The sequence below is a fragment of the Solanum lycopersicum genome, chromosome 10, assembly GCF_036512215.1.
Source record: "Solanum lycopersicum chromosome 10, SLM_r2.1".
Lineage (NCBI taxonomy): Eukaryota > Viridiplantae > Streptophyta > Magnoliopsida > Solanales > Solanaceae > Solanum > Solanum lycopersicum.
The window spans coordinates 36,635,458-36,658,630 of record NC_090809.1 but is presented as its reverse complement, the minus strand read 5'-3'; the positions used below and the strand labels follow the sequence as shown (position 1 = coordinate 36,658,630).

The window sequence follows — 23,173 nt, the reverse complement described above, 5'->3', positions numbered from 1 at the left end:
CCGAATGACAAATTTATACTGCCACACAATAATATTATTTTGATCATGACCACAACCTTATAGGCAAAAATTGTTTCTTTCTTTTTCCTTTTCAGTAGTTCACAATACATACATAATATTTATAGACAAAATTTCTGCCAAATAAAATTTATTTATTTCTCTCAAACTTCCCGTAGAGGTGAGTTATGGCCTACTTCCAACCATACATGAATATGTTCTTATTCATATTTTTCCTTTATATTTTGACACATTCACTTTCAAAATGGTCAAATAACTTTAAATTTCACAGTTTGAAGACTAATTGAAGAACTCATATTATTCTTCCCTTTTATAATATCACAATGATGACTATCATAATTCGTCCCTTCACGCTCTTATTCATACATTTAATCACATGTCGTCTTTCAAACTTATTATTCACTGCTACCACATTCGTACTATAGAATGGAGCAATTGGGTAGATTTCAAAACTTATTATTAATGCTACCACATTGTCTTTAGGGAATGGAGCAAACTCAATGAGATGAATTTTCAAGACTTTTCATCAAAAATATATTATTTTGTCTTAGTCATCATTTCATCATAATCATGTTGCATTGACTCAAACTCGATGTCTTACCCGTATAAGAAGTGTTACGCCATAATTTTATGGGACTTGAACCCAATACATTATCATCACGGTGCATCAAAACTCAAATTGATGTCTTACCCTTCTGGTGCGATAGAACTTGAATCTATCGTCTTATCATAAAACATTTTTCATTATGTGCATCTGGACTTAACCTGAGGTCTTACCCTTTCAGTGTGATGGGACTTAAACCCGCATTCTTATACTCAACCAATGACATGATATAAAGTATCATAGGGCTTGTCCTTAAGCCCTTTAAAATAATATCACTTATAATAGTGATGTTGTTATTATAAACGTAAAATTAATCCCATTAACAATGTGATACTCAGCCAAATGACAAGATTCCTCTTTTTTAAGAATTGACAAATGTCTACCATAAATAATTAGATAATATCAAGGTGAATAAAAATTAAATATCACTTATACCAAATTACCAATACTTAGTGCAGCCGGAAATGTTAAACAAATTGGAAGCATCTTGAAAAAATCCAACTCTGTCGTTGAGTGTGTCGACTTTGACATCTTTTCCCTTTTTTTCTAATAAAAATTTTGAGAAAAAACGAGGGTGTACAAACTCTACTAGTTGTACAAATATCAAACACCTTAATACTAACATAGAGATTTGTGTTGATAACGTGTTACAATATATAGGCTCAAAAAAAATATAAATAGAAGAAAAAGATATAGAGATGAAGAAGATGATTTTCTTCTTATTCAAGTATATCATACATTGAGAGTGATAGAGTTTTTGGCCAAAATCAGTCTTAAACTATACCCCAAACTTATACTCATCCTCAAAGTATTATTTTTAGTAGAAAACATTCTTCAAGTATTTAAAAGTGAATAATTTTCATCCTTCTATTTTAATTTATAAAAAAAAAACTAATACATCCCACAAAATCAACTCATTCCTTCCTAATTATTTTTCTTAGATATGCCAAAAATATTATCGTGAACTTTTTCGATAGTTGAGTTTAGCATTATATAAAATATTTTATTTTGACAGTTTTTTCATTTACTTTTTAATGTATTTAATATTAAAAATATTATTAGTTGAATATATTTCTTTTCAATTGAATATACTATAAGTGATGTTTGTTGGAGACTTTCGCTTCTAATAATGTAGAACGAAACTCAAACGAGAGACGTAATTAATATTTTGATCACTTCAATATCAGACTAGTCAAAAATTTTAATTGATCTTAATGCAGTTTGACTATGAAAAAGGTAAAGATAATTAAGCTCCAACTTCTTTCCGCTACTAAATGAGAAACAAAGCAAATCATGTACTCTCACACCTTTCAAATATTTTTTTATTTCTGTTAGTAATAATGGCTAAGATTTTAAATATTTCTTTTCAGGAACTTCAAATAACAAATAATGAAATAATGCAGAAAAAGTACTTTGGTTGATAGTCACATGAACTACTCATGTTTTTGTAGGTTCCCTTAGTTTTTTGACGATATTTAACATAAGGATAAAATTGCTCACTTTTAAATTTTTGAAGGATGTTTTCTACTGAGAATGATATATTAAAGATATAACTTAAGTATGAGGTATAGTTGAAGGATGTTTTCGGTCAAAAACTCGAGTTGATACCTCTATTTATAAGTAGAGAAATCATCTCAAAAGCCACTTTGATGAATCTCAAATTAATAGATACATCATTATCCCTTCATGTCAACTCGGGAATATACATATCCAAGATAAATCTTGAGAATAAATAGCCATGATAAGGATAAATTCATGAATAAATGAAGTAAATTTAAGAAATTCCATAGTGTAACATAATAATTACAACTTGTCCCGACTAATTTACAACTTATAGAAAATCCCTTAAAAGGGTCGGCGTTTGATACATGGATTCCAACTGATACATAGTAATTGATACACAGTAATTAAATAATTGTTGAGATAACAAAAGGAAGAAAATGGAACAATCAATTCAGTTATTTAAATTAGCTTAAGTTACGGGTAACTGATCATAAAGACTCCATATTTTAGAAGGTAATTGAATCACACGTTACAAATTTCAAAATTACATATTATATCATCTACATTGAAGAAAAGTTTATGAACATCCATTGAAAAAGCGAAAAATACGAATTCAATATCTGTTATTTTAGCTGATGCATGATGAATACATCAATTTTACAGAGACGTTCAAGAATTTGCGTCAGCGAATTGCAGTATGAAAGTTACAAAAGTGATAAAATCGTTGTTGGAGATTTAATTTCATTTTCAAATCTCAAAGCAGCAATTATAATCGACTTGGATATCGATGTATCAAGGAAAAATATCGAAATTTGTTACATTGTAGAAGGTAACTCGTGTCCAATGAAGGTTAAGGACAATATGGGTGTTAAACTATACTTAGAAATGAAAAAAATGAGTCAGGATTTGCACTGTATCCATTATGTACTCACACAATTGAAAAGATAAGAGAAACTGTACATAACTTTGATGGAATATTTGGAGAAATTACATCTGTAGAAGGCACAACACAGGATGCAGAATCTCTAACAATGGTTGAATCCAGTATATGTGATTCGTATGAAAATCCAAAATGTGGAGTTACAATTGTTATAATTGATTCAGAAAGTGTAGAGGTGAAGACATGTCAGATATATAAGGATAAAGCAACACTTGTAGATGTGATGGCGAAATATAAGATAAAGAACAACTTCAATTGCAAAGTAAAAAGATCTGATCAATAAAGGTATGATACTGTTTGCAATTTATAGATCTATACATGCTGATACAATTATTATGTTTTAATGACTGATACATTAAATTAAGTCTGTGATTATGTTTTTTGTTGTTTAGATGTTGAAAATGAATTTTTTTTTATAAATTATTTTATGATACATTACATGAAACATTACTGATGTTTATATAAACATTCATGTAGCATTAGTTCATTGATATTTTGAGTTAAATCAGTTTTAATATTTGTTAAGATTGTTGATACACTGAATTAACTCTATTGATACTTTTATATTCTAGTGCTGATACATAAAAGACATTAGTGATTTCAACACTCATAAAGCTGATACATTACAAAAAATTGTAATACATTACAAACAGTTGATACATTCGTGTAGGTCATTATTTAATTACTTTAAATATTGTTTTTGTATATTTTATAAGATGTAATTGCTATAGGTATTAATATGATAAAATTGTACACAGGTATGTGTTGGTATGATTTTCGTACGAAAGTGATTGGACTATGAACGCAACCTGAGGAATATATCTGATGTTCTCATTATTAGAAGCTTCAATGGTGAACATACGTGTTGAGTGAGGGAGAAGGTATTAACCAAAGTCCAAGCAACAATCGAATTTCCAAGTGGAGTTACTTCTCTCGAATTGGTCAATTATAAACGAATTAATACTCCGAAAGATATAATTGATGATGTTAGAGAATTCTATGAGGTTCAAATATATTACCAGCAAGCATGGCATGCTAAAGAACGTGCACTAGCCATGATTAGGGGAAAACCATCTGCAGGATATAGACGGTTGTCGCGATACATACACATGTTAAATATCGTGTATCCAAATTCTTATATAAGAATGCAGAAGATTGAGGAAGATGAATTTATGTATATGATTGTAGCCTTAACACCATTTATTAGGGGGTTCGATTACTGCAGACCAATAGTTGTTGTCGATGGTACACATCTGAGTGGAGCTTACAAAGGGACATTTGTATCAACAAGCACACTTCATAGGGCAGGTAAATATTTTTTTTTTTAGTTGTGATGTGTTTGTAAAGGTTACGTATCAAATGATATAATGTGTATCTTTAATCAGGTTGCATATTCCCATTGACATATGGTGTTGACACCGAAAATAACTGTTTATGGATATGGTTTTTCGAACAATTCAAAAATGCATTTGGTGAAAGAAAGATATGTGTGTTGTTTCAGATAGAAATGAGACTATTATGAAGAGTGTGAGGATTATGTTTCCAAATGTACCTCATTATGCATGCACATGGCATCTTTGAAAGAATGTATGTGACAACTTCAGAAAGAGCAAAAAGATCCTAAGTGATCTATTCCACTCTATGGCCAAGGCATATAGAAAGGATGATTTTGATAAATCGATGGCTAATGTTGATAGAGTTGATCACAGGGTTAAGGAGTACCTTGAGGATGCAGGATATGAAAAGTCGTCAAAAATTCATGCAATAGTAAATAGAGGTAGAATGATGACTTTGAACATTGCGGAATGTATCAATGGTTGTCTTGTTGAAGCACGAGAAGTGACTATATTAGAATTCCTTGAAGAAGTTAGAATTCTATTTGGTTCTTGGCATTACAAAAACAGAGAAGTAGTCTCATATACAAAGGACATATTAGGAAGAAAATTGTAAGATGTTTTGATTATAAATGCGGTTAAAAGTTCAAAGATGAAGCTATGTATCACATTATACATTATTTTATATTATATATATCTAATTCATTGTATCATTCTCCAGTTTGAACATGATTTATTGGAAAATAATTATATATTTGAATTTTTTTAATGTACACGGGTTGTTTCATCATCTGAATTTATTTTATCGGTTTATAAGGCTGGAAGAAGATACATTGTTTGTCTTAAGCGGAAAGTATGTTCTTGTGGTAGATTTCAACTAGATGAGATACCTTGTGCACATGCAATCGCTGTATTGAAAGAAAAGAATGTCACAGATATGCATCCATATTGCTCTGATTAGTACAAGTCTGATGCATTGGCAAAAACATATGAAATTCCAATGGTACCAATGTCAGATAAGGCAGATTGGTCAGCTCCTAAGAGTGTGGTAGATGACACTGTGTATCCACTTAGATATAGACGATTATCTGGACGACCAAGGAAACGAAGAAGAAAGAATGAAGATGAAAATATTACGGTGAACACAAATTGTTGTGGACAAGAAGGACACAACAGAAGAACTTGTACTTTCTTCCCAAAAGAGAAGTGAAATAGTCGTAATGTTTCTAAGATATTAATATTTTGTTGAATAATTTTTTAACGTAAATAGTCATCACTTTCAGTATTCATTACATTTGCAATTTAAACACTTTTGGTTTTGATAAAGAAACTTATTAATAACTTGTGTTAAATAAATTTTAAGTTGCACTTTTGATTTTAAATACTTTGTTATTATTTGTGTTGAAAAATACATTTGTGTCAATATTTCTTTTGTTAAATGAAATTTGTAATTTTTATGTTACACTATGAGATATCTTTATTTTTTATAAAAATAGATTATTGGATAACATAATACACATGATACATGTGTGTTAGCTAATGTATCATGTACTTTTAATTCAAAAACAATTGTTAAAGGTTATTGTATAATTTACAATGATTTATTTGATACATATATCAAGTACTATTTTATAAAATTATTGGATTTTTGTAATTCTTATGTTACGCTATGAGATGTCTATATTTTTTACAAAAATAGATTATTGAGTAACGTAACACAGATGTATCATGTGCTTTAGCTAATGTATCATATACGTTTAATTCAAAATCACTTGTCAAGGATGCAATTTATATTAAGTATCATGTGTGATGATTTATTTGACATATACATTAAATAGCTATTTTACAAGACTATTGGATTTGGCACAACTATGATATTCTTTATAAATAAGGTATCATGTAAATTTAGTTTCCAAAAATATTTATTGCTAACTATGTTGATTAGTAAAACTTTTATTATATTTTATCATTATGTAACGCCATAATATGTCTCATATTTAACTTTTTCTAAGCAGAAATATTTGTTTTATAAAGCTTCAGGGAAAATAACAAACTAGGAAGATAACATTAAAATCATCAAAACTACTTGTTCCATAATGTATCAGAACAAGAAAGATAACATTATACATTGTTTATGCATAGATACTACTCTAGGTGAACCAGATCTTCTTCCGATGGTGGTGTGACTACACCCTTAGAATTTGGTGGATCATCATTCTCACTAACGTATCCACACTTAGCCTTCTCGCTGCCATAACTCCACATCAATACTTCATATCTTTGGCGTAGGTATTCAGGAAGAAAATCAGCAAATGATAGATTGATTTGGTCACTCAGATACTCGTTTAATGCAGCAACATATAACCCACAGTCTCTACAAAAATTCAAAATATAAATTATAAACTTAAATGATACATGATTAAAAAAAATCGCAATACTTACAGGCTATCACTCTTCTGTTATGCAATGTCTTGTGCAAATTCAATCATGAAAGGATCTTGAGGCTCCAAAAGTGAATCAGTAATGTTTTCCTTGTACGCATGACAATCACCAAAATTTGTTCGCTCAGTTTCTTCAAAGAATCCACTATCCAGTAGGTAAAAAGGAAGCATTTTAGACAACATTTTTATCTCATGCGAAACTATTTTTTTTCTTGAATATATTGATGAGTCAAACACTATTATCACCCTGTTTTTCAATTCAACAACCGTCAGCACCCAATGAAATTCTTGATCGCAATCAATCGGGATGTAGACCTCATCTACAAGATGTCATGGTAAAGCAGCTGGGATTCAAAAATCTTTGATGATGTTAATTATTGACCTCTCATATACAGATACAACTGAAGCGTGATCAACATATTCTTGGGTACTAAGGGTATCATCATCATTATCCATGTAATACATATCCTAGCAATTTTTGACATGTGAAATGAACAAGCAATGGGCTATTGTGTATCTGTATTGATCCATGTTGCAGAGTGTTGATTTTTTACGAAGGTAGTAAAAAATCACATCAATGTGCTATAAAAACATGAAAACAGAATAAGAAATCATATACTTCTAAACAAGATAGAATGATATAATTGATACACTAAATATTGATCTTAACTTTTACTAATTTAATATTTTATGATACTTCAATAGAATGTATCTGTTGAAAAATGATTCTGATTGTATAATATAAGTTTTGTAGGTGATATATTGAATTTTATCAGGGTATCATGTATCATGTTATAATAATATAATTGTATCTGATACACATTTGATAATTAATTTAAGAAGTTTACCTCATCAGTCCAACATTTGTTTGGCTGTGACATGGCATAGAACCAATTCTTGTTCAATGGAAAAGCAACAACAAAGTCCATCATCATAAATTCAAAAGAAGATAATTTTGATTTGTATTTATTGTCTGATGGGTTCCTACATACATGATACATAACAGTGACTATATGTACATGATACATAACATTGACTTAATGACCAAATGTAGGCAATGTATCATGAATTGATTATATAAAAATAAATTAACCCAAACATTTGCAAAAAAATATGTATAAGACTTACTTATTGTCATGATTTTTTAAGAACCCTCTTGACAATCACTTCATATAATCATCAATAAATTTTACGAAACTTGATTTGTAATGCCATATCCATCAAATGGGAAATGGAGACGAGCAACATCCTTCAATTTTTTTTCCTATCTCTCTTGACCCAAAAGAAGTACAATATGGAGATTGAATATTTCTCGAAGGCATTCTGTTTCTATTTCTAGGCGCAAGAATGACTGAATCGCTTCTAATTTCAATCTTGATTATTAAAATGTCAGTGGATAATTGACTATCAGTCAACAAGTATTAGATGCTAGTTAAATTCTATGGATTGTAAACATACAATGGTCTAACTTGAATAGATTTTTTCCCCAGATATTTGATAAGTGCATTTATTGCTGCTTGAGCTGATGGTGATATTGTTGTTGATGTGGAAGAATCTTGTATAATATGATATAATAATTTTTTTGGTAAATTTGCATGTAATGAAATTTGTGTCATAAAGCAAAATTGAAAAGTCTATCGATGTATTCATTGTTGTTTTATCGGGCAAAACGTAAGGGATATTGTGTTGAACAGTGTCAACACCATCTTGATCGATGATAGGTTCATTTAAATCTTGGTGCGATTGATGTGCTTCACCATCCTAAATATAGGCAGGCTTTATGTATCAGATATATAATCATTAAATAATGTATCGTATATAAAAAAGTGATAATGTATCAACAAAAAAAATAATGTAAAATTTTTTAGGAATTGATACCTTGTTAGGATCATTGGCTTCGGTACCAACATGCGTACTTTGATATGTAGGAATTGATACCTTGTTAGGATCGTTGAGTACTGAGACATCCTTCATTTGTTGTTCGTTACTGATAGTATCATCAATCTATATTTAAATTTTTTATAGTAAAAAGTGTTAATATAATTTTTGTTGATACGTTATTTAACATGACGATGAATATAAAAAATAAATATATATCTATTGAATACGATATAAGATTAAATTAAGTTAAATTAATCAACTTAACTTAACATACATGATACATAACAGTGATTAAATGTGCATGATATATACCAGTGAGTAGATAAGCATGATATATAACATTAACTTAATGACAAATTATATACAATGTATTATAAACATATCTTTGGAGTAACACTGACTTGTTGTTCACCCTCGTTGACAGAAACATCAACACCATCCTCAACTACATCCCCTGCATCGTCAGTGACTTGATGTTCACCCTCATTACCAGAAACACCAATACCATCCTCACCTACATCCCCCGCATCGTCAGTGACTTGATGTTCACTCTCGTCACCAGAAACACCAACACCATCCTCAGCTACACCACCCATATCAGCAAGATCAATCCGTATTTGTGGAGATGTTTGTTTCTCAAATTAAAATGTGCTTGAATTAGTCTCAACATTGATTTTTTCCTTGCGTCGAGATTTCATCAATTGCGAGTGATTTTCCTTTATCAATATAACCAGTTCCTCAAATTTCTTGTCAACCCGTGAATTTTAAATACATTTAGGATAAATATAAATTACATTTGAGTAAACATATCAAAATAATTAATTTACGTAATTTTTCAAATGTTTTTTCAACTCTTCAATATCTGGAATTACATAATTGACTTTCTGAGTATTTGCAGAACCATGTACATCAGCAGCCAGGGTCGGAGACACATCTAGAATAGAAACATGTACATCAGCAACCAGGGTCGGAGACACATTTGATTGGTCAGGCTGACTGGGTTCTGAAACCTTTGTTTTATGCTTAACCACTTTTTTGTTCTTTTTGGGGGTGGTGGAGGAGATGTATCAGACACTCTAAAAGATCTCCTCAATAGCTGTCGGGAGGTTTGATGGAGAAATCATCAAAATCATCTTCGTCATTTGGTTGTACTAAGGGTGGTGAAGAAGGAGGGGCATGTTCAAGTTCAACTAAGTCAAAAGCTTCAAGTTCCTCTGTTGTTGGGACAATGTTTGAACATGCACTGTGAATATATCACAACATAGAAAATAATTTAAATGTTCAGACAAGACATAATGCATCAAAAAACAGAAAATAATTAAGACATAGCATAATGTATCACAACACATAAAATATGATATTAAAAAGACAAACTTGAAACATTTAATTTTCCCAGTAAAAGAAGATTCAATTTTACCTCTTAGAAAATGCTAGACATAAGCATTTCAAACTTTGCATTATCAGACAAAACTCTCCAAATGCACATTCTTGGATGACATTCCGTTCTTTGACATCAAATGCAGGATTTGACTGGGATGCACATTCGTATATCCACATTTTAAGTGCATACGATAGTCCATATAATCGATACAACTTTTTGCTAACATCGAAATTCTGTCTAAGTGAACTGATAGCTTTGATAATGAAAGATGTCCTCCCAAGGATAATCTCAATATCTACCATCTTCAACCATTAGAAAATCCACAATAGATATAAATGTATTATCAAGATTAGCCAAGACGAATGTATGAATAAAGAACAATATAGACATTTGAAGTGCATTTTGATCATTCTTCCAGTTGTCCATCTTAAACCGTTGGACTAGTTCATTATTGGTAACACTATTCACTGCACCGGGAAAATACTTTTGGAATAGCATACAAGGAGTTGATTATGGGTATTGGAAATCATTGGTGTTGCCTTTGACTTTAAGTCTAGTTATTATTGCAAATTCATCTATACTAAATTTCAGGATACACCAATTTGCATATCTAATATGCAACACGTTATGATTGCCTTGTTCCAACTCTAATAACAGCAAGCACTTAGTGATTTGGACATGAAAATTACATTTAGTAATATCTAAAAAGGGTCCAAATATTGTAGCCCTAAACACTTGGAATACATTCTCCCCTATAGAGTATTAAAAATCCTTCAGAAAATTGTTGTTAAAATTGACAGCAAACCTTATGGGATGTGTTGGTGTATTTTTTATCTTGTACTTGAGTGGCTTCAATTTGAAAAGAAAATAGAATTTTAATGATATTGAATATACATACTAAATAAAACAACAAATCACTTTCTTATACATGATACCAGTTTTCAAAGATCCATAATACATAAAAGACATTTGATACACATTTAATTCATGTATCATTGAATCGACTAAACACCATAACACACTAAATTGATGTGTATCAAACATACTGTCTGATACATGATAACAGTTCTCAAAGACACGTGATACATAAAAAACATCTGACACACAATTAATTCATGTATCTTGGAATCGACTAAACACTATATACACTATAACGATATGTATCAAACGTACTATAACTTTCAAAATGATTTTAAGGAAGAATAAAAAAGACATATCCTAAGCAATGTGGGTTTGACAATAATGGTTGCTGATATTTTTTACTTTTTTGGGTATTTTTGCAACTTTCGATTTAGAGAATTTCGGAATATCTTTGTTTGACTCCTTCCTCAAAATCAATGATCATGCAAAGATTTTTTTCTATTTTCTTCCCAATCTTCATCATCAGAATCATATATCCTTCGATTTGTAACAAAATCCATATATATGAGAGAAGATAACGATGACCAAGAGTAAATATAAAAGTAAAAAATTGACTTTAAGTTCGAATGGAGTAATAAGAAAAAGAAGAATCAATGAATAGACGGATGTACGATAAGGATTTCAGAAAGTGCAATTTGAATTTTGAAATTAAAAATTGCAGATTTATGTTGTTAAGAAACGTGTTTGATTAAGAGAGTAATAATTTGAAATTCAAAATAAATATTGAGTGTATTTATGAATAAAAAGGATTCAGTTAATTGAGTGTATTTGTGGAGAAAAAATAGGCATGAAATAGGGGAAATGTGTGTATCAGAGAATGTTATGTATCTACAATATTATGATTACAAAATAAAAAAAGAATTGAATTAATTTTTTTAAAAAAATAGAGAAAATTAGAAAATAATAAACTTATAATTGTGTATTTAAGTTATTTTTCCATAAATGAATCATCCACTTAGTTCAATGATTTCATAACGTAAAATTAACATCCCACACACATTTAAGATGATAAATATCAAGTTATAGTCATACTTTTTAAAAATAAACTACTTATAGCATATTATTATCAAGTTATATAGCATATCAATTAATAATATATTATTTAAAAAAATTAATTCGTACTCTTTAAAAATAAACTACATATAGCATATTATTATCAAGTTATAACATATCAATTAATAATATATTAATTTAAAAAAATTTAATTTATTATTTAAATAATAACTAATATATTTAAATAATTACTTTCATTTATTCACTTACCTTTTATAAACAAAACTCTTCAAACTTTTACTGATTAATCAATTACCTTTTAAAGCTTTTAATATAAATAATAAATTATTATTAATTAAATATTAATTAAACTTCACATTATATAGTTACCTTTTAACAAAACAAAATCTAAATAATAGGGATTTGATTTTAATTAATTCCCTATTATACGATTACCCAATAACTGCCCACCCCCATCTCAACCAATACACACTCAATCTCCCCCAATACACTTCATCTCTCCCCATCACGCGCGAAGATATTTTCATCTTTCCCAAAATCCTGCCTCAATCATCATCTCTTCCCAATACGCAATCATTTTTTTTATCTTAACCCAATCCGGCCTCAATCATCTTCCCCATTAGTGGTATTACAAACTAATGACAATGTTGCTCCTTAACAAGGAATTAGTGTTCATCAAGTAGACCAACTGATTAGGCTGAGAGATAAAGGTAGTGTCGCAAATACACACAAGATTATCTCATCATTTTACTATTATAGTTTAATCAATACTACGACTTAACTTGCTAACATAATTAAACTGCCAAAAAAAGGGGTAAAGTAAAGGGCCTTATTGCTGATTTGGATTTTATATTCTGATATTGGTATGTCCCATTGTCATCTTTTCGAAGGAAGATTGAATTTAAAAATTATACAAATAACATCTAGCTTTAAAAGCATACTTCACTGAATAGTACCTATAAAAGCAAAATTTGAGAAAGGCTGCTAGCAACGACTTGTTCTTCCTTCTATATACAAGTGATATATTAACCACTCAGTAACTACTGCTCTTTTTCATTATTAACCAAAGACATGGTGGATGCAAGGCCATAGTTATAATCATAACAATACCCAGAAATTTAGTAAATGGATAATAATGCATACAAAGTGGTATTAATGTATGTCTATGAATATATGTATTGATGTTGTATATCCTATAATTTTGACTATTATAATAGGTATTGCAACTGTATATTTTATTTTCTGATTTTGATGTATGAATTGACTTATTCATACTAAATATGTATTGATTTGTATTTTCAAAAGTTATACATTTTTTTTGAAATCGAATATGTATTAATATTGTATAAATTGTGTATGAACTGTAACATATAGTTGTATGATTTCTGTATGAATTGAATTAAATGTCCATCGAATATGTATTAATATTGTATGATTTTTGTATGAACTCTTGTATTTAGTTCGTATGATTTGTGTATGAATTTATTTGAATGTCAATTTAATATAGCATAGTATATATGATTTTTTTCTATGACATTTTATAGTATATAAAAAGTAATAATTCAGGTCCAAAGAGAAAAACGGGTAGACCACAACTTGAACGATGGAAGGGGTTTGCTAACGTGAAATTCAAAAGGACAAAAATGACTTGTAGTAGATGCCATCAAGTTGGATACAATAGTAAGACATGTTCAAATTATCCTGTGCAAAAACAAAGAATGTTACATTTGTTATTATGTTGTTTTGAATGTTAGAAACACGCTTTGTTGATTGAGTGCAGTTGTTCTCATTGACATTTATAAAGTTTGATTTCGTAAAAAATTGTCATATATATTTCATTTGTTTCTATTACATATGTCAAAATTTAATATGACATTCATAATTCATACAATGTTCATACATTATAAATATATATTGAACTATACTGACATTTATAAAATGTTCATATAGTATTCATACAATGTTCATACAATGTTCATATGTGTATCATTTTTTTCTGTTACATATATCTAAGTTCAATATGGATTCATAATTCATACAATGTTTATACATTATACATATACATTGAACTTTACTGTCATAATAAAATGTTCATATAGTATTCATACAATGTTTCAGCTATGAAAATAATCGTGAAATTTTAGGGAAAAAATGACTTCTACGTTGATGACAATCTGAAAATAATCATGAAAATTTTGAAAGAAGACTACTTGTAACGTTGATGCAAATATGTTTGAAAATGTCAATCTGAAAATATTTTGAAAATCTGAAAATAATTGTTAAAATTTGGTAGAGGTTTTGTAAGGAATTAATTCAAAAAAATAATAGCATTTTAACTAACTAGAGATATTTAAGGCAATGATGATAATTTGAAAATGTTTAATATCCCTAAAAACGTATTAATAATATATTTAACTTTAATTAAACTCCTTAAAATGTGCAACTATACATATTCAAAACGTGCTACCTGCATTAAATGTAACAATTAATAAAATATCAAAAGTTCATATTTTGTGTTGTCAGTGTGTTAATTATTTACATTAATTATCCATTATTATTTTATCTCCTTAATTTTTAATTAATTGTTAGTAACAACTCTTTTTAATAAATTATAATTAACAATATAATTATTAATAAAATGCTATAGAGTCAGTTATTAAATGCTACACAATGAAATTTAAACTCTAATGCTATAACTTGATAATATTACTTATAAAATATTATACGGAAAAGGGCCTAAAATACCCTCAAAATATTTAAAATAGTACAAAATTACCCTTCATCCACCTATTGACTCCAAAATACCCTTCCCACCCACCTATTGGGTCCAAAATACCCTTGTCATCCACCTTTTTGTTCAAAATTAACCATTTATTTAACGGTTCCATATTTAAACCATTTCAATATTTTTTAAAATACGTGGTGCTCATTATTATAATTTAACTTATTAGTATAATTTATAAATCAATCAATTACCCACCCATTACTAATTAAATTCCTCTTAATAAACCTGTCACCTTATCAATGCAAGCTACTGCCAATTAAGTGTTTTTAAAAATTATAGAAGTAAATTATCATACATTCAAGTGGCTAAAGAAAAATCACCGATAAACTTGAAAGTCTGATTATGTTCATCTTAATTATTCTTACGTCTCAATTATGAGATGTTACTTAATAGGTAACTTTTTTTCAAAATAATATATTAAAGGTTTTAAAACAAATCATAAATATTTATAAAATTATATTTTTAAAAAGTGCATGAATTAATTCAGGATGTATTACTTCTTTACCTTTAATCATAAATTTATAATTCAATCTTGAAAGAGAATCCTATCGAAAGTCTTATCCTAAATAAGCGTCTCAACCTTAATTTAATTGGAGCTTAAATTCGGACTCGAATAATTTTGGATGTCATTTTAAGGAATCTATAATTTCATCGTGTTTTAGTAGTGTTTATGACGATTTTGATATTAAAATTGGATTATTAATTGAGTGAGGTTTAGTTAGTAAAGAGTGGGAAGTGGGTTGGTTTATAAATTAAAATTATAATCAATAGTTGAACGCCAAATATTTTTAAAAATATTTAAAGAGTTTAATTTTAAAACAATTAAAAGAGTGGTCAATTTTGAACCCAAAGGTGGATGACAAGGGTATTTTAGAGCCAATAAGTGAATGAAAAGGACATTTTGGAGCCAATAAATAGATAGAGCATAATTTTATATCATTTTCAATACTTTAAAAATATTTTAGGCCCTTTTCCGAATATTTATATAAATAATTTACACTTTTATAACACATATGCAAAAAAAAAAAAAATTCCTAAAAAAAAAAGTTATGAGAAGCCCATTTTCCCTCTAATGAGACCGGTCCAATAAAGAGTTTTGTGTAAGTGAGAAGGATAAATAAACCCTAGCAAAGGTAAAAGCTTACCAGCGAAGTGAACTCCACCAGCAAGTCGAAGAAGGCAAGGACATGGGGAAATTGAAAGGGAGAGATCGACGAGATAAGTATTACCACTTAGCAAAAGAATCGAGATACCGTTCAAGGGCTGCATTCAAGCTGATGCAACTAAATTCCAAATTCTCCTTTCTTACTTCATCTCAATCGGTTCTCGATCTTTGTGCTGCTCCCGGAGGTTGGTTGCAAGTCGTTGTCAAAAAAGTACCCGTCGGCAGCCTTGTTATTGGCGTTGATATTGATCCAATCAGACCAGTTGCCGGTGCAATTTCTCTACAGGAAGATATTACTACTGCAAAATGCAAATCCACCCTTAAAAGAATAATTGCTCAAAAAGGTTGTAGTGGGTTTGATTTGATCCTTCATGATGGCTCTCCTAATATGGGTGGTGCTTGGGCTATGGAAGCTACCATGCAGAATTCTCTCGTCATTGATTCTGTTAAGCTTGCTGCTCAATTTTTGCTTCCTAATGGCACTTTTGTTACCAAGGTATGTGTTTGACTATCACATTTATATGTATGTTGTTGTCATAAAAGTTGTTACGTTTTTATTTGTTTTGTTGGTACTTCACTAGTCTTAATTATTTTAATATATGTACTTATCCTTGCAACTTTCCAACTCTTATTTTAATATATATATATATATATATATATGTGTATGTGTGTTTGGGGATTGATGGAGGTAAGCTTTATTACACAACTTGTTTTTTTATTTTTATCTTCTCAATACTGTTTGTTAGTATTATATTATTCTGATTCTAAAGAAATAATTTGTAGTATTATATTATTATTTTTAATTTTTGTTGCCTTTCCCTCTAAGCTGTTCATATAAAGTTAATGTTTTCTTGTTGATCTTCCTACTGTTATTCCATTCATTTTGATGCGTAAAACATACAAACCAAGCCTACTGATTTTCTATCTACTTTTAGGTTTTTAGATCTCAAGACTATACTGCGGTTCTTTACTGTCTAAGACAGGTATTTCCTTCAATATTTCTTTTTACGGATTATATGGATCAAATGAACTATATCACCTTTGCGATTGATTGCCAGCTTTTTGAGAAAGTTGAAGTGGAAAAACCTTTAGCAAGTCGTTCAGAATCTGCCGAGATATATGTTATTGGTTTCAAATATAAGGCCCCTGCTAAGATTGACCCTCGCCTTCTTGATATAAAGCACCTCTTTCAAGGTGGTAAAGAACCTCTCAAGGTACCGAAATTTTGCTTTTCTACTTTCTCTCTCTCTTTATCCTCTTATTGGCACTTGCAGTATAGACGCTCAATGAAATGACCATGTGTATGTATGAATAGGTGGTCGATGTTCTCAGAGCAACGAAGCAGAAGAGACACCGGGATGGGTAAATCATCTATCAATAATGTTTTTTATGCTTATGCACATCATTCACCTTTTGTCCATGCCAGAGACTTCATATTGGCTGTTTGTGAAAACAAATGTTGTTCATGATTAGACCTCTTGGATGCCTTAAAAACCGAGTCAAAACTGATGAAGTAGTGGATTTTCATCTTGTGTCAGAGGACATACTCTTGTCTTTTGTCACAGTTAAATGACTTGTTTTATTTGGTTATCTTGTATTCTAGTTCACTTTGATCTGATGATTTGCGTTAAACCTATAACTAGCTTCTACTTGTTATCCGTTCTGCATTTAAAAGAGTATATTCTTCTATATCTATTTTGTATACTACTAAAACCAATGCTGCAGGTATGAAGATGGGGAGACAGTCTTAAGGAAGGTCTGCTCTGCTGCCGATTTTGTTTGGTCTGATATCGAGAGCCTTGGCTCAGTTACTTCGATAATGTTTGATGATCCCGCTTCTTTGCCAATGAGAGAGCATCCTCTGACGACAGAAGAGGTATAACCTCTGATGAATGGTGTTTTTTATATTTGTTAGAAGCATTCTTTGTTCCATCTGTTGCCTTACAGTTCAATTTTGGACCACAGGTTAGAACACTATGTGAGGACTTGCGCGTTCTGGGGGAGCAAGATCTCAAACATCTTTCGAAGTACGGAACAAGAAACTTCTTAGATTTTGGTGTTTGCATTTGAAAGCATGTCTTAGACCTGTTAATGGGATGTAAACTGTTTAGGTTGTTATCTGTCAGTGAGAGGGTACATGATATCTTTCTTATCAGTTTTGCATGAATATCCTTTGACTTGTAGGTGGCGTAAGCTTATGAGGAAAGCTTTGGCTCCTTCAGAGACCATTAGTAATCCAAAAGTAGAAATTGAATGTGAGAGAGAAGAGGATGAAGATACAAGACTTGTAAAAGAACTAGAAGAGTTGAAGGAAACTGAATTGAGAAAGACCAAAAGAGAAAAAAGGGTTCTAGCTAAAAGACAAGCCAAGGTTAATGGATATGTTTTACCTTTCTCTTTCTAATTCTGTGTTGTTATCCTATTTTCTACTCTTAAGTTCAGAATGCAACCCAGGAATTGTGATACTTGGGTTTATGATAATCATAGAGAGAACAAAAAAACCGAAATGCAAATTATACTTGTATGTTTTGTTTGTTCTCTTGAATGAATTTAGTTTTATGTTTTCCAGTTTATCTTCTTACTGCTCCCTTGAGCATCTTTGTCAGCAATATTTCTGCCCAGTTTACCTTGTCAAATCACAAACCGACAACTTCGCAGATCAGCTGTAATCTGTATTCCGGTTGCCTTTTTATCACTGTCAAGTGTCAAGTGGTGGGATCTGGTGTACTGCTAAGAGAACTTATTCCGAGCTATTTTCAGCTAAAATATTGTTTGCGTTTTGCTTCTGTTAATCAGCTATATCTTGATTAGCTATGGATTTTTTTTTATCCTTTGCTGTCTATTTGGTCTCATTTTGTTCGAATGCAAATAATTCGTCTTCCAGGGCTTCTAGTTGCTTTGCTTACCCCTACCCAGCTTCATTTTGATCTTAATAAAAGGAAGAAGCAGACCTGGGCTCCTTCGTTATTCTGCCTTTATAAATCAATATTCTGTATTGGTGCTACCGCTTGAACTCTTGTTTCTGAATCTTTTGGTTCTTCGTCATGTAGATGTTGAAACTTTGACCATTGTTTGTGACATAGTTCCAACTGCTGTTATCATTAGCTTACTTCTCGTTCCTTCTTTAAACTGCAGGACAAAGCACGTGAGGTGTTGCGGATGCAGTCCGATGCTGCTGAAGATGGTTTTGCTGATCCGGAGCTGTTTTCTCTAACATTGATCAAGGTATGCCCACTTCACTCTGCATAGTTTGTTACTTCATAACCCTTATCATCCACCCGTAGCAGAGACATTTGTGTTTATAGGTTTGGAAGAGTTTAAAGGGGGTGGAAGAGGTTTATGAAAACATTTCATTCATGGTTGGTGATGGGAGTAGGGTGAGCTTTTGGGGACATAGGTGGTGTGGGAACAACACATTAAGGGTTTGTTGGGTACAAGGGATAAGAGGGATAACTCATCCCGAGATTAATTTTAGATGAGTTTATTCCATGTTTGTTTGGAATATAATCGAGGGATAACTTATCCCGGGATTATTTTTTCCGGGATTGTTGTGTTATTTTTATCCCACATTGAGATAATCCCGGGGTAACTTGTTCTCCAACCAAATGAGCCCTAAGAATGACATGTCTGAACATGTATATAATTTTACACCAAACAGGGATGCTAGCAGTGGTCGATTGTGGAGTTTACAAGGGGAGATGTGCAGTGGGACTTGAGGTTTAGGAACCTTTAAAGACTTGTGGGATAATGTAGATCACCTCCTTTTTACATTGTGGGATAGCGTTCTTCTTTTGGGAAATTTTGAGGTGGTCTGTACTTGGGTGGGTGATGTCGGGACTATGAAAGAAACTATGTTTAGTTGCGTTTTCTCTAAAAATGGAGCAGGGCATGAGATGTTGGTGTGCTAGCACTCACGTGGGTTGTTTGGAGAGGGAGTAATATGAGAGATTTTTACAGAGTAGAGAAAGATCTTGAGGTGTAGCATATTATGAGGTTCTATAATACTGCATGTTTTTTTTTTCATAAAACCATTTTGTTGGTAAGGTTTCTGCCTTTTTATGTACTTTTTTTACGGGCATATTTTTTGCCCTTTATGAAATTTATAACTTGATAAAAAGCAGAACAATAAATTGTTTTTAATGCATTATATCCAAATAGAGCATAGACCTGTTTTTACATGTTGGCCTATATTTCATTTAGTGGTCTAAATGAATTAAATCATCATTTGCTTTTTCTTTTAAACTACTTTCCTGTTAAGCTGAGTATCTGGCCCATTTAATTCAGTGCAAGAGAGATGTAGTACTTGTTGATGACAATGAATGTGATGATGGAACTGCTGAAGTAAATAGCGAAGCAGACGGAAATGACCTGGAAGCCCCGGAGAATGCATCTACCGATATGGACTCCGAAGAAGATCGCTTAAGGTAACCAGACAGTTAACTAGAACTGTATCAAAACCGATTATTTGACTTTGTACCACTATGGGAACTTGTTCATTAAAATTTTCAGACGTGACGATGAAATAGAGGGGTTGCTTGAGGACCACGTCAAAAGTTATATGGCTCGAGGGGAAAGAAAAACAAAGCGATCCAAAATTTCCTACTTGGATGATTGTAACCTCTTGGAGGTATAGTAATTTTTAATTGTGTGTACAGTCTAGAATGAAAATCTATTCATTGATGGGTCAAATTTTGGGCAAAAAACCTAATCAGGCGAACCAATGATTGGATTTAGCTCAAAATTGACCCATAAGAACTAGATGTAGTGTATCCTTATTTCACTTTTTCTGTATCTCTATGTTTAGCGTGGTGAGGAAGATGGTATGACTCATTCTGCTCAAGACTCTGACGGTGATAAGGGAGAGGATCAAGTGAATCCTCTGATCATACCTCTAGAAACCGCTCCATCTCAAGAGGAGGTTGTAAAAACGTGGTTTACTCAAGATGTTTTTGTTGAGCCAGAAGAGCAAGAGATGTTGGACAAGTATCACAGCGAAGATGAAATGCTAGTAGTAGATGAAGTCACCTTAATATCTAAGTCACAGACAACTGGCGAATTGCTTGCTCCAAATCTGTCAAAGAAAAGAATGGATGGTTCGCTCCAAGTCCCATCATCTGAGACACCAAATGATTTTGAGATTGTTCCTGTACCACCTACATATTCAAGTGATTCGTCATCTGATGAATCAGGTGTTGATATCGACCGAAAGGCTGAAATATTGTCTGTAGCAAAGAAATTGATTTTGAAAAAGCAGAGAGAGGCGATGATGGATGATGGTTACAACAAGTATATGTTTGTTGACGAGGGGTTGCCAAAGTGGTTTGTTGACGAGGAGAAGAGGCATCGACAGCTGATAATGCCGGTGACAAAAGAGGAGATTGCTGCAATGAGAGCTCAGTTTAAAGAAATCAATGCCCGTCCTGCAAAGAAGGTAGCAGAAGCCAAAGCACGAAAGAAAAGGGCTGCTCAGAGAAAGCTGGAAAAGATTCGGAAGAAAGCTAACTCGATATCAGACCAAGCAGATGTATCTGATCGCTCAAAGAGTAGAATGATTGAACAGCTATACAGGAAGGCAACACCTAAAAGAGCAGAAAGGGAATACGTAGTGGCAAAGAAGGGTGTTCAGGTGAAGGTTGGCAGGGGGAAAGTTCTTGTTGATCGACGAATGAAGAAAGATGCAAGAAGGCATGGAATGAGCAAGCAAGGCCTGAAGAAGGGAGGACGAGATCGAAAACCTTAAGCATCAGGCAAGAATGGGAACACAAAACTTATCTTACCGGACATAAGTTAAATTAGTTATTTTATGCAAAGCCACATCGACTTGCAGATATTATTGCAAGGTGTTTAGTAGGGGTAATGGGTTAAATGCCCAAGTGTGGTTTTTATATATGTGTGTGTTTAGAAGGTAATGAATGAGTTATTAATTTTATAAGGTGTTTAGTAGGTAATGAGTTATTCTGACATTCATATGAAGCATATTTGCTATGTAGCTGAAAGAATATGTAATTTATTGTTTGCTTTGAATCGAATTTGCTTGTGTCTTTTGGTTAGCAAAGATGTATTTACTTTTCTTCTCGAATATATATAAAATAATGCATATGTTAAACGAGAAACAAAAATAGATTACGAAATGAGAATATAATGCTAGCAGTTAAGTTAATTTTTTCCACAGAAACATTAACTAACATAATAAGCGTAGACACATTTATGCAAATGAATGTGATACTCTAACCAGTTTCACAACTAAAGTTCAATTACAACTCCACAAAAGCAAATGCAACAGTACAACACCTAAAAGAAATCATAAACACACAACACTAGTAAAAATAAATGATAGACATATATCTATATCCCACGCATAGCAAAGGGACACAGACATTATTCATTTTACGACATACAACAACACCAGTGTCAAGCCCTAATCATAAGCTCAGTGAAAATAAATGATAGACACATATCTATATCCCACGCATAGCAAAGGGACACAGACATTATTCATTTTACGACATACAACAACACCAGTGTCAAACCCTAATCATAAGCTCTGACGCAGTTGGGGTGGACCTCCTCAACCACAACATCGCAGGTTGGGCACCGAACTATGTTGTCAGGGTTGAGTAGGCGACGAACATTCCTCCATGACATGTTCCCCATGAGCAGGTTGAGGTAACAACGCGTGTGCAAGGTGTGACGACACGGCTGTGTAATGACGAACCACTCTCGAGGCAAGTGAGGGTAGTTGCAACAACCAGAACGGTAATTTGGAAGTGTAACATGCAGGTCCATGGGTATGTCATACGGGGCCAATGGGAGATGTTGGGCAGAGGGAATCAAATGAGGAGGAGGAGGAGCCATGGCAGTAAGGTGAATGTACTCGTTTACTACAAGCGGCGTTGCGCATGTTGAACATATGGGATTGACATGACGAAGATTACTGAGTCGCTCTTGAAAGAGGTTTGCAGCTTCTTGACCACTCATGTTGTTTGGTAACACAACAGTGTCGATCAAATGTTGACAAGCAACGTCGTATTCTTGTTCCGCATGAATAATCCAGTCCAAAAAGCACCGCATGTGGGCAGGGTGTCCATGACAACCTTGGATGAAGGTAATGGCTCTTTTGGTGCCATTTTCTGAATAGTCTCTTAAGTTGAAATTCTCTAGGCAAATCATGCATGTCCTTCCGATC

The 23,173-nt window shown here is 31.9% G+C and overlaps 1 protein-coding gene and 1 pseudogene across 1 annotated transcript; both read left to right on the top strand.

The window, feature by feature from the left end:
* The first annotated feature begins 4,706 nt into the window (after window positions 1–4,706).
* Window positions 4,707–5,609, top strand: LOC138338812 (uncharacterized; annotated as a pseudogene).
* Window positions 5,610–15,819: 10,210 nt separating this feature from the next.
* Window positions 15,820–22,042, top strand: LOC101249125 (uncharacterized). The gene is made up of 11 exons (XM_004248766.5): window positions 15,820–16,483; window positions 16,923–16,970; window positions 17,046–17,201; window positions 17,303–17,349; window positions 17,713–17,863; window positions 17,953–18,014; window positions 18,172–18,358; window positions 19,123–19,212; window positions 20,272–20,411; window positions 20,497–20,614; window positions 20,792–22,042. The coding sequence occupies exons 1-11, from the start codon at window positions 16,010–16,012 to the stop codon at window positions 21,725–21,727; spliced, it is 2,409 nt and encodes an 802-aa protein (XP_004248814.1). The 5' UTR covers window positions 15,820–16,009; the 3' UTR covers window positions 21,728–22,042.
* Window positions 22,043–23,173: the final 1,131 nt, after the last annotated feature.